Source organism: Molothrus ater, chromosome 21 (assembly GCF_012460135.2).
Source record: "Molothrus ater isolate BHLD 08-10-18 breed brown headed cowbird chromosome 21, BPBGC_Mater_1.1, whole genome shotgun sequence".
Lineage (NCBI taxonomy): Eukaryota > Metazoa > Chordata > Aves > Passeriformes > Icteridae > Molothrus > Molothrus ater.
This window is the reverse complement of record NC_050498.2, coordinates 8,721,803-8,734,643: the sequence shown is the minus strand read 5'-3', so window position 1 is coordinate 8,734,643 and position 12,841 is coordinate 8,721,803. Positions and strand designations below refer to the sequence as shown.

The 12,841-nt window shown below is 49.7% G+C and overlaps 1 protein-coding gene across 1 annotated transcript in view; it reads right to left on the bottom strand.

Moving 5' to 3' along the window:
• Positions 1-460: 460 nt before the first annotated feature.
• YPEL2 (yippee like 2) overlaps positions 461-12,841 on the bottom strand; it is a 33,800-nt gene continuing 21,419 nt past the window's right edge. Inside the window, exons 3-5 of the mRNA XM_036394969.1 lie at positions 7,266-7,309; positions 6,415-6,523; positions 461-5,230 (exon numbers count right to left, since the gene is read on the bottom strand). Of these exons, the coding sequence (XP_036250862.1) occupies positions 5,141-5,230; positions 6,415-6,523; positions 7,266-7,309 (243 nt within the window). The 3' untranslated portion in view covers positions 461-5,140. The remainder of the gene's footprint in view (positions 5,231-6,414; positions 6,524-7,265; positions 7,310-12,841) is intronic.

The following is a 12,841-nucleotide window of genomic DNA, read 5'->3' as shown; positions in this document are numbered from 1 at the left end:
GCAGGGACTGTCCCGCTGCCCAGGCCATGGGATCGTTCCCATCCCATCTTCCTTGGCCTTCCATCCTCCCGGAATCCTCCAGCTCCTCTCAGGTGCAGCTCTGGGGCCGTGGCCTGAGCTCACTCCCAGGTCAGGGCTCTGAGTTCAGCCCCTGGGCTGTCCCCAAACAGGGTTAAGTGGCTTTTTTAAATTGGGAATTAAGGGCACAGAGGGCACAGGGACAGAGGGCACGGGGACAGGGCCCTGCCACCTCCAGCAGTGGATGAACGGGGATTGCATCCATCCATCCCAAAATCCCAAATACAGCACTGCTCTCCACCTGGCTATGCAGGTGTTTGAGGCAGAGGCAGCAGGAATTGCTGTTTCCCATCCCCTGGATTGGGATAAAAATCCCCTTTGGGATGAAGTCCCCTGGATCTCAGGGATTTGCACAGAATAAAGCAGAAACCCGACCAGCAGCTTTAGTACTTGAAAATTTTATTTTCTCAAATGAGCACCAACACATATTGTAAATATGACAAACAATACGCCTCCCTCTAATACTGAAGAACTATATACAATGTACAAATACATGAAAAGGTGAAAACCAATTATTTGAAAACAAACAATTGCATTTATGACTGAAGCAAATGACCTGAAAGAATATGCCAAAAAAAAAAATTAAAATAAGATCAAAGAAATAAAAATATACACAATTTGTAAACACAAGAGCATCCATAGACAGGCTGGTATTGGAAATATTGTCCTTAGTTTTGTCAGTGGGGAAAGCATTCCCATTTCCTTAGGAAGAACAAAACAAAGGATACACACAGTTGTAACGATGAGAACAGCTTATTTGTGGTTGTACCTTACACAATGCCATTCTGCTTGCATTTAAATATGTTGATTTTTGATTTTTTTTTTTTTTCTGAATTCAAGATGATTTCGTTTCCCCTCTTCTGCTTGTTCTTTTTCACCAGGATTTCTGCAGAAAACCTCTGTCTAACCTGATTGTTTCTGAGCACTGAGGCCTCTCCCGTGGTGGGAAGAGCTCCTTCCCACTGAGCTGAGCTTGGTGTTTGGTGTCCCCTCTTCATCCCAAAACTGCTTCACCTGGAAGCTCCTCCCAAAGCAGGGAAGTGCAGTGAAATGCATGATTCACACACTCTCACAGAGCAGCCAGAAAAATGCACAGAGAGAGAGAGAATTCTCACTTGATCATCACGAGGACAACGGGGTTTGTTTGGCAGGGTTGGTTTTGTTCCTGTGGCGTTTGAAGTTCTCCAAACCCAGAGAATTAAAGAACCTGCAAAAGCTCTTGAACAGCTCCTTGCTCAGCAAAACACAGTCCAGTGCTTTGTGCTGTTGGTCCACTTTGGGATAAACAAGAGACCAAGCGAAATAAAAACAAAGGAGGGCGAGAAGGGGGGAGATTAAAGACAGAAAGGAGAACAAAATAAATGAACTTTACTGCCAAGAGAGGTAAACTTTTACTCTAATTTGTTATGTAGCAGCCTGGTTAAAAAAACCCAAACAAACAAAACAACAACAACAAAAAACCTCCCCTCAAAAATAAAAGCAGGATCCAAAGATTTGTGGTTTAGGTTAAAATCAGCGTTGGGTTCAAAGCTCCATCCTCCATCCCTGCAAATCTGAGGCTGCAGCTCCAGAGCTTCTCACTCCAGCCAGCACTGGTGCAAGGGAAATCCCAGACCTGGATCCCACAAACCAGGGAGAAGTGGGAGCCCCAGGGGCTCTGGGGGATTCCAGCTGGGAGCAAAGGGGGTCTGGGCCCCAGGGAAAGGCAGAGGGGACCTGGGGCCCTCCTGAGTGCCTGCAGCCCCTCCCAGCCCAAAAACCCCACCACATCCACAGGAAACACAGATCCACTTCGGAGGACAACGTAAATCAGGATTTTTTGTTTCCCTTTAAACATATTTTCCAACAAATACAGAAGGAAAACAGGATCATCATAAACAACAACAACAAAAAAAAAGTGCTCTCAGGGAGGGGCTCTGAGAAAACAGCACCAAATATATTATTTCTTTAAAAAAAATTAAATATTATTTACAAAAGTATATTTCACAAGGTAACGTCTTCTGGGGGTTATTTTTTCTGCTTTGTATATATTATCATCTGAATATTTCTTACAGGGGTCAGGATTTCACACCAGACAATCCACCAGAGCAAAAACAATTTAAAACTTACTCAATACTCAAGTCTGAGCTTTGGGGTCGAGGGGGGGATGTAAACTCAAGGGTGCTCACAGCTGCCCAGACCCGAGGCTGGACACCAAAAACAGGAGGAAAACTCAGTGCTGTCCGTGTTTTCCTGAGGCTGCTGCCCATGGAAAGCAGCAGCTCCCATGGGCCACATCTCCCCTTCTCCTGGGAAAAGGCCCCACCTGGCTCAGCTCAGCAGGGAAGTTCTTTGGTTATCTCTGAGTGTGTCCCTCTGTGTCACCAGCACTGATCCCAAATTCCTGCCAGCCCCCAGCTCAAGCTGCTCCTGCTCACTGGACACACACGGGAGCTGCACGGGCCCCATTTCTCCTCTCAGCCATCACAGCCACTCCCCAGGGAGCTCTCTGGGTGCTGGGGACAGGCACAGCCACACTGGGCTGCACCAGGGCTCAGGGCCAGGCTCTGAGCACGAGGCTGAACAGGACAAAACCAATTAAAAGCAGATTAAGACCTCGCCCTGTTCAAGCTGGACTGGTTGCCATTAAAAACCCAACACCTGTGACCAGTAAAAAGCAGCCAGGTCTGATGGGGCATTGTCCTTTTCCGTCCCAAGTGAATGGATAAAACCATTTCCACCTGGCTGGCATTTCTCAGAGCAGCTCTCTGCACAGCCCTGCCTTTTATTCTGCTTTTTGATCAGCAGTCACTCCAAATACCAACATCAAACCACGAGCCCTGCGTGCTCTTCTCAGCCTCACAGGATTTGGGATGATCCCTTACCTCTCCCAGCTCCTTTAAAGGCTCTGTGGAGAATAAAGAGCTCTTTGAAGAGCAGGAATTGCTTCCCACTAGTCAAAACCCAACAAATTGCCATGGATCCTCAATGAAGGGACAGGGAGATGGCACCAGGTCAGTGCCAGAGTCCACAAGAGAGCAGGTGCTGTGGGGTTTTTGATTTGTACTGGATTTGTCACTGAGGGAACGTGGCTGGCAGGAGCAGAGACAATCCAAAACAAAAGCTGGAGCAGCTGTTACACAGCCAGAGCAGGAGGGTGAGGGCAGAAGCCACCTCTGGACAGGTTGGTCACCAACTCCACCTCGATTCTCCACGGCTGTCAAGAACAGAGCTTTGAGAGAGAACAAAAACAAAACAACCTCTGCTTCACCAGGCTTGGCTTTCAGCACAAGGATCCAACCCTGAACTCCACCCTGATCCCTCAGGAGAGTCTCTGCTCCATTCCCTGCCAAGTGAACATCAAATGACTCCTCCACAGCCCCCTGGGATCCCTCAGGGGTGGGGGCAGTGACTGCAGATCACAGCTCCAAAGCTGCTGCTTCATGAGAGCCACCACCCCCTCCCTGCACAACACTCCTTCCTTCTGGACTAAGGAAGATTTCCCCCCGTGGATTATCCCACTTGAAAGAATTCTGCCAACAAAAAGAAAAATTCACTCGGGGAGAGACAGAACAAGCTCAGCTCAATAGTCCTGGGTTATGCACCAGATACTGGCTGGATGCTGCAGAGCAAACTTCTCATTTCACTTTGGCCTGACACAGCTCCCCTGGCACACGGGACACCCCTTCCCCACCATCCCCTCAGGAAGGTGCTCAGGAATCACCAGGAGGGACAAATGGAAATGGGAAGGACTCGTTGTCCCTTGCAGTTCTGACACCCACATGCACCCCTCAAGGCATGGATCATTCCAGGGGTGCTGGGAAATGCTTCATTTCTTGTTTTTTTTTCTTTTTTTCCTTTCCCATTCTCCCCGTGCCTGCAATGGGCTGCTGGGAGTGGGGAAAGGGGGCAGGATACCTCAGGGATGAAATATCCACCTGTGCAACACAACTGCCACAACTCTGCTCCCTCCTCGCCCCATTTCTGTGCCAGGCTCCCCCAGTGGAGCCTGGCATCCCAGGAAAAGGTTCTCTAACAGCATTTTCCTCCTTGCACTTGTGAAAGATTGGTAAAACACCGCCAAGGTGCCAAGGGGAGGCCAGGAAACCCAGGGGTACCCTCTGTCACTGTTTGTCCCCATCCTCCTCTATGGAATTTCCCCCTCCTTGCCTCACACGTGCCTTTTTTCACCCCTCCACATTTTCTAGGCTGCAGCTCCAGCCTCCTTGTGCCTGAGGTGCTTTTCTCCTCCTCTCTGAAGGGCTCACAGGTCAGGATTTGGTTTCTCCAGCCGTGGGGATGCTCCCCAGGGCCGTGCTCAGCTGGGACCTTCAGCCTCCCTACCCTGAACCAGCGAGGAAAAGGAGAGGCAGGAATCTCTCCAGCCTCCAGCCCTGCCCCCTGCAACAAGGAGTTCATAAATAGCAAACAAAACACAGATTGTGGGGGGGACTGGCTCTGCCTTGGGCTCAGCCAGCTCGGGCTGAGGCTCCACCGATGGATTTGGAGAGAAAACACAACCATGAGGTAACTTCTGTCCTTTCAGACAAGGAGATATTCCTCTGTCCTTCTTAGACAAGTGGATATTTCTCCATCCATTTAGACAAGTGGATGTTTTTCTCTGTCCATTTAACAAGGAGATGGTTTCAAGCCTTGCTTACCCAGGACTGAAAGGAGAAGCACAGCATCACCCTCTGATGGTTCCCCTGCAGGCCCCACCCCTGTCCCACCTTCTCCTGCCCAACCTCGGGGTTGGCAGCACCTGGGAGGTGCCGGGAGAGCCCAGGCCAGGCTGGGTGGAGCTCTGGGCACATGGAATGGCTGTCGGGCATTCGGTGCATTCTCTGAGCCAACAGAACAGAGAGAGAAGCAGCCAGGGTCAACTCACAAACAGATACAAAGCAAAGAGACAGAGAGACAGAAATTTAGAGGCCAGTCACCAATAAAGATGGAGAAGGGTGTGAAGATGCTCCAGGATTGCAGAGCCTCTAAATGCATGGAACCAAGCGTTCAGTCACTCTCTCACTCTTGGGTACAATGTTCGGTTGGGTGGCATCTCTGGCACTGCTGGGCCGGGCTCTGCTCAATCCCAGCCGTTGTCCTTGATCATGTGAGCTAGTTCAATGATGTATTTGCCTTCTTTATACTTCTGGCTGCTTTCAAAAGCGTGTTCCTGAAATAAAATCGAGAGCAGAGTGAGACTGAGGTGGTGTTTGGTGGGAATCGGGTCCTGGATCAGATCTGGGAATGCCGGTGCAAGTCTGAGCCTTGCCCACAAAGTCAACTGCAGGTCCTCCTGTGGGCTCTCAGGAAAACTGTGAGGGGAAAAATCTTAAACCCTGCTTCTGGAATCCCAAATTCTGCCTCTGGAATATTAAATCTTGCTCCTAGAATCTGAAATTCTGCTTATGGAATCATAAAAATCCTGCTTCTGGAATCCTAAATAGTGAGTCTAGAATACTTAATCCTGCTTCTGGAATCCCAAATCCTGCTTCTGGAATATTAAATCTTGCTCCTAGAATCTGAAATTCTGCTTCTGGAATCCTAAAAATCCTGCTTCTAGAATCCTAAATAGCGAGTCTAGAATACTTAATCCTGCTTCTGGAATCTTAAATCCTGCTTCTGGAATCCCAAATCCTGTGTCTGGAATTCGAAATCCTGATTCTAGAATAGTAAATTGTGAATCTAGAATCCGAAATCCTGCTTCTGGAATCTCAAATCCTGTTTCTATAACCTTAAATCCCACTTATAGAATCTTAAATCCTGCTTCTAGAATCCAAAATACTGTTTCTAGAACCCTAAATTCCACTCCTAGATTCTTAAACCCTGCTTCTAGAATCCTAACCCCTACTTCTAGAAGCTTAAATCCTGCACCAGCTCAGGCACTGGTGAAAACATTTGGACAAAATTATGTGGGCCTCCAGAAGCAGAAATTAGGATGTAACATTGGATTTTATTGGAAGGTAATTGAGTTTTTGAAGAGCAAACAGATAAACTCGTGTTCAACAGCATTTCCAGTGGGAAGGACACAGGATTAATGGAGCATTCTGTTATTCTGATAACATCTACCAGAATAATAGAAAAAGGACAGTGTGAACCACAGGACTGAAATTATCCTCATTTATGTTAAATGTCACTGAGGGGGACCCACCAAAACCAGGTGTAAATAAAATAAAGTTAGTGAAAATAAAACTAAAAAACAAAGCTGATTCTCTAAATGCAACACACACACAAAGGCAGGAGGAAACCAGATGGTTACAGATGAAAACCTGCATTTTGGGCTCCCAAAATGACCTTTCCACCCCCTCAGCTGCAGCAAAGCTGCCCAGGGGCACAGGCAGGGACACAAATACTCACATATTTCCAGCCCAGCGTGGTTTTGCAGTTTTCACAGTAAATGTCTGCCACGGCGTGCAGTCCTGTTAGCAACACCCGCTCCTCTGCAGGGCCACAGCCCACGTTCACTCTGGGACAAAGCACAGATGCTCCATTAGGGCCTTCCCACATCAAGATGCTCCAATAAAGCTGACAAAGATTGCACTGCAGTGTTTGGAAACATGAGCAGGAGGTTCTGGGTTTCCCAGCTGTGCCCAAACAAAGCTCTCTGGCAGCTCCAGAGCAGAATGAAAAGGTAAAGTGGGATTTTTATTCAACTAAAAAACTCAATGAAAGCTTTGAGCAGGAGATTAATAACACTCCAGTCACTTGTGCTAATTAGGCATTTGAGAAAGGTTTTCATTCTCAAATTGATAAAATGGTGCTTTTACTTTCCCAAATGGAAAATTGAAAAATGTGAGTGAAATCAGCAGTTCTGCTGAAACCAGACCAGCAGTGACCTCCCCAAAACTATTTCCAGCCACTGGGAAAACGATGCTTAGTTTTTATGAAGTGCATATTTAGATATCATCTATCTCCACATTTACAAAACTCTGGCTCTCTGGTCCCACTCCATCCTGGCAGAGGAGAATGACTCAGCCATTAGCTCTGATTTCTCAACCAGATGACGAAAAAATTCACCTTTTCCTTGCTGCTTATCTGAAACCCCTACACGACTCAAATATGAATCAGGGGCTATTTCTGCCTCTTTCTCCAGCCATTTGCAGGAAGCTCCCCGCTCCCAGGCAGGGTTTTTCTGAAGGAAATTGGGGTTTTTTTCCCTTTTTCAGGATGGTTTTGTTGGGTCCCCCCGGCGCGCGCTGGGTACTCACACGGAGTTGAAGAGGTAAGCTCGTCCTTGGCTGCCCTGGAAGGACTGCAAGGCAAGGAAACAAAGCTCAGTTGGCTGCTTGAGAGGACAGAGGCAGCTGTTCTCCAGCTCCAGCAGCTGCCCCTTTCACAGGACACACCTGCAATTCCCACTGATTCCATACTTTTGGTGTTTATGGACTTCACTCCTCAGCCTCACCTGAAGGCTGCAGAAAAGGGTTTGTGTAGCCATGATATTTTCTGAAAAAGCCTGTCCTTGGGATTTTTCCTCCTGAGAAGCTGAGAGGCCTCAGGAATAAAGTGTAACCAATGGTTATCTGCTGCTGTGGGATGCAACAGGTGCATCTGGGATTGGCTCATGTGGTTGTTTCTAATTAATGGCAAATCACAGCCCAGCTGGCTCGGACTCTGTCTGAGACACAAGCCTTTGTTATCATTCTTGCTTCTCTATTCTTAGCCAGCCTTCTGATGAAATCCTTTCTTCTATTCTCTTAGTATAGTTTTAATGTAACATATATCATAAAATAATAAATCAGCCTTCTGAAATAATGGAGTCAGATCCTCGTCTCCTCCCTCATCCTCGGATCCCTGTGAGCACGGTCACAGGTTTGAATCTCTTTTCCCATTCCCACCAGGAGAGCCTCAGGAGCTGGGGCTAAACCCAGCAGGAGATGGAGAGGAAGCACAGAGCAGCCAGAGCAGCCCAGACAATGCAGGCACATCCTCAGGAGCTGAGAGCAGCACCATGGAAAGGCCGAGTTTGGGGGGATCAGGGATCCAGCCTGGCAGGACACTGCAGGCACTCCCAGTGTGCCACATCTGTGCCACCAGCCTGTGACAGAGCCTGGCTGACAGGCACCAAGTGCCACCTGCAATTTTAATGTGCTTTGACAGGCACACACTGAATTAAACATTTGGTGCTTGTGAGCTGGGCTGGGCTGGCTGTGCTCAGGTTACCTTGTGGGACCCCTCAGGGAATGGCTGCACTGAGGGCCTGGGGAAGCCAAAAATCAGCTTTTCTGGACCATTTATTGCTTCACTTTGCACCTCACCAGGAACCTGAGGTTTTCAGAAAACCACTAAACATTCCAAGGTTGAGGATTGTTGAGGATTTGCAGCCGGTGATTTCAGACCAAAAACCCTTAAAAGGAGGGACAATTTTGAGGGAAAAGAGAAACATTCCTGTTTTACCTCTGGGCCCTTGAACAATGGTCATTTATTTGGTTCAGAGCAACCCCACATCACACAAAACAACCTCTGGGGGTCCCTGCCCTCCTTCCATCACCTGCCCAGCTCCTGCCCCGTGGAGAAGCAGCCAAAGCCCTGACACCTCCTTGGGAAGATCCCCAATTGCAGAAGGATCCTTCCCATGGAGCAGAGAGGGCAGAAACGCCCGGGGCACCAGGCAGGGCCAGCAGTGCCAGCTGCCTGTGAGCTCTGCATGGCACGAGGGCTCTGCCAGCTGAAATCCCTGCCTGGCACACAGCCCCTGCCTCCTGCAGGGATAACTGATCTCAGAGGAACCTGAAGCCCAATATTAGGGCACAGAGGAGCCCCTGTGGATGCAGAGAGGACGCCCGAGGCACTGGGGTATCTCTGACTCAGACAAAAGCAGTGCCCTGAGGAATTCCTCTTTTCTTGGGGAGCAATTAAACAGGACACACGGCTCAAGCATGTTTGTGTAATGGCATTTTTGGGAGAAGCTTCTTTCCATCCCTCTGCAGCACTCAGGCCCTGCGTTCCTGCTGCCCACACTGAGCCAGCCTGGCTGCCAAACCCAGCCTGCAGCATCCCAGTGAGCTGGGGGCAAAGTGGGACCCCAAAAAATGATTCCCTGCTCAGAAAGGAGGGACTGAGCAGGAGGGCACTGCCTGTCCCTGCTGCAGCTCTGGGATAACACGGGGAGGGCGCAGGGACGAAGCACAAAGTCCCACAGCAACCAGAGCAAAATGCAAGCAGATGAAGCTCTCTCAGCATCCAGTGCTTGCCTGTAAATCCTTCTCCAAAAACACCCAAGTGACTGAGTTTGCCAATAACAGCAACTGTGGGAGCAGAGTTTTTGTTGGTACAGAAATAGGATTTTCTGTTCCTGCTGTACTAAGGTCTGTCTTTAACCAACAACAAACCCAGTCCCATCAGCTCTGCTGGGGCTCACTGGACATTGCTCCCCTCCCAGAGGTGCCTGCCCTTCCTCCCAGCTCAAACCAGTGCTTGAGGGTATCTAAGAGTGGTCACTGGAAAAAAAAAAAACCAAAATCACATTATTTACCCCCTGCCCAAGCAGAGTTTTCAGCAAATCACTGCTCAGCTTCCAGTGCTGTCTCAACAGCCACCCTCCAGCCAGCACAGGGTTTGGCAAAACACATCAAAAGAAGGGATAAAAGTCTGGTAACCACAAGTTCCCCAGAGCATTTGTCCTCTGCAGGACTAAGCTGGCTGTATCTTTATAAAGGTGGCACAGGCAGCTTTTATCTGGGTGCTGTAACCTGAGCATTTCCTGGAGATGTTCCTGCTCTTTGGCACACCAGAAAAACTGGCATATGCTGTAATGGGAACTACAAAATCAGAAAAAAAAAACCCAAACCCAGGTATATTTATACACAAGCAGATGCTCTTGTATTTGTTTTTGCTGTTTTGTTTGTTTTTTTAAGAGACACACAAAGATTTCCACAACACACTTGATCTGCACTGAAGTGACAGCCAGCAGCCAGACCTACTTTCTGTGCTCTGAATTTTCCCTGTGCAGATTCTCCTGATGCACATTCAGAGGTGCAGCTCAACCCCCCCCTCCCACTGAAATCCAGGCTCTGAAACAGCTCCTGGCACCACTTTGCAGCTGAGAGAAGTGGAAGGGATTTTCTGTGCTTGTTTCCCACTGGAAGCTCCACACGTTCCTCCCTGCCCTGTTCACACTCAGGGTCTGCCTGGGAACACATCTGGACGTGGCAGCAACACAACCCAACCTCCCCATCCTGTCTGAGCCCTCTCAAAAAAACCACCTCGAGCTGCTGGGATTGGAGATGCACAACAGCTCAATCCTCCTGACCTGAGCCAGGAACCCTCCCCACCCCTGGGTGCCCAGCAGAGACATCCCCAGCAATGTCCCCAGGGGGGAGGCAGAGCCTGGAGTCAGCAGTTTGGGGCAGTTTGGGGCAGTTTGGGGCAGTTTGGGGCAGATCCTCTCTCCTCTGCCAGCAGAAGCTCCATGCTGAGATGCTCTGGCAGCTGCTCTGGTTTAAGAAGCTCCTGCCACCCAATTTACAGCCATGTTACAGCCCCTCAGCTGTGCTGGTCCCAAATTAGAGCAGTGAAATGAAATAATTCTTTTAAAAACCAGATGTTTTTTTTTTTGAGGGAAATGGCTTTTCCCTCTTTGCCCTGTGAGCCAGTGACAGGAGAGTCCCAGGGAGAACAGGGAATTCTCTAAATGTGCTGGTAGAGCACAGCACTGCAGCTCTGCTGGGAGGCTGAGCCTGCACAGAGGCTCTTGGGCTCTCACTGATGCTGCTGAAGCAGCCACAGCCAGATCCTGCCTGCAGGACCCTGAGTCTGCTCTGATCAGCAGCCAGGACCTTGGGAGCTGTCGGGGTAAATCCATTTGTTATCTCTGCTCTCAGCCCCAGAACCCAGAGCTCTGAGCATGGAGCAGGGAAGCATGCATGGAGCATGGCTCAGAGCCATGCAGGCAAGGGCTGTGCCTCCCCACCACCCCTGCCCCACACCTCCAGAGCTTTGCTCTGGCTCATTCCCCTCTCTGCTGGCTGCTGCAGAGCCAGGAGGGAGCTCTGACATCCCACCAGGGGTTCCAGGGAAAGGCACAAACTCTGGGAGCACCTGCAGCTCCTCCCTCCCAGCACAGCCCACTCAGCAGCTCCACTCCCTGAACCATGGCAGAATGAACACCCCGGGTCTTTGTGATGCTGTCTGACAATGGGCTAAACAAAAAGAGCTGCTGGAATCATCTGGAAAAAGAGGAAGCAGCTGCCAGGGCTAAAAGGCTGCAGGGTGATGCTGATTCCCTGCAGACTGCAGCAGAGAAATCCTGCTCACCTGTGTCCAGTCTTGAACAGACCCCCCTCACCTGTGTCCAGCTTTGAACAGATCCTGCCCACCTGTGCCCAGCTTTGAACAGATCCCCCTCACCTGTGCCCAGCTTTGAACAGATCCTGCTCACCTGTGCCCAGCTTTGAACAGATCCTGCTCACCTGTGTCCAGCCTTGAACAAATCCTGCTCACCTGTGTCCAGCTTTGAACAGATCCTGCCCACCTGTGCCCAGCTTTGAACAGATCCTGCTCACCTGTGTCCAGCTTTGAACAGATCCCCCTCACCTGTGTCCAGCCTTGAACAGATCCCCCTCACCTGTGTCCAGCTGGCAGCTTTGAACAACCCCATAGAACAGAAATTTAAATGCAACTGGTCCCAAAGAGGTCCAAGAGGGGAAGGGAACAGCGTGTGCCCCTTCCCAGGCTGCTCCTGAAACAATTCCCACTGCAGGGATGCAAAAGGAGCTGAGGGTCCTGGGCAATGAGGGCTGGCAGTGCCAGGAGGAGCCCAAACAAGCTCAGAACCAGGGTTTTCCAAAAGGAACGTGTTCCCTGTGCTGTCCCCACAGGGCAGTGCTGCAGTGAGAGAAGGGATGTTACAAACCCTGGGGCACTCAGGAATCCACACAAGGATCTCTCCAGAGAGATTTGGGATCTCTGATTCCCCAACTTTGGGGTCTGAGCTCCTACAGCCACAGCACAGCACCGACTGTCAGATTTACCTATTCCCACTGCTGATCTAACCCTAAGCTTCCAAGGAGGAGAGGTTCTCATAAAATACAGCTTGAACAGGGAGAGGAGACCTGCAAGTTACACAAAACGTGGTGTCAATATAACCTGAGAGGAGCCTGAGCACCAAGATGTGCCCCAAACCCAGATTCCTGTGCTCATGCATTAATCCCAATTCCCACCTGCTGCTTTCCAGCACCCCACAGCAAGCTCAGCCTTTGTGGCACCTTCCAAGCCTGACTGGATTTAATTTGATTAAAGAGATGAGCCCTGGAATGTGTAGCAAGGAGAAAAACGGAAAATAAAAACTGTGCAAATTCCTGCTGCAGACTGCAGGCTCTGCCCAGCCATTCCAAGCATCCCCTCACATCACACTCAGCGTTTCCCAGGGGAGCAGGAGCTCAATTGCTCGGTCCCTGAACCCACAGAGGCCTCTCGGGGTTCATTAATTCCTCACAGAGGGGGCAGGCCATGATCAGATTGAACAGATTCAATTCTGCTCTGATGCCACCAGACACAGACCCACACCAAGGGACCAGGCTCCATTATGGCACCTCCTGCCCAGATGTGACCTCCCCCTGCTCCAGCTGCATTCCTGAGCTTTAATTGAGTTTTACCACGGGTCCTTAATGCTATTTAAAGCCCAAAGTCGATATGGAATTAGTGGACCAAACTCATCTCTGAAATAATTCAATTAATTCAGCGTGGCCTTTATTCCCCTGCAGTTTGTGTTGCTGTGCAAAAGCTCAGGGAACAACCAGGATCTGCTGCATTCCAGGCCCAGAGCAGCTCCAGATTTTGTGGC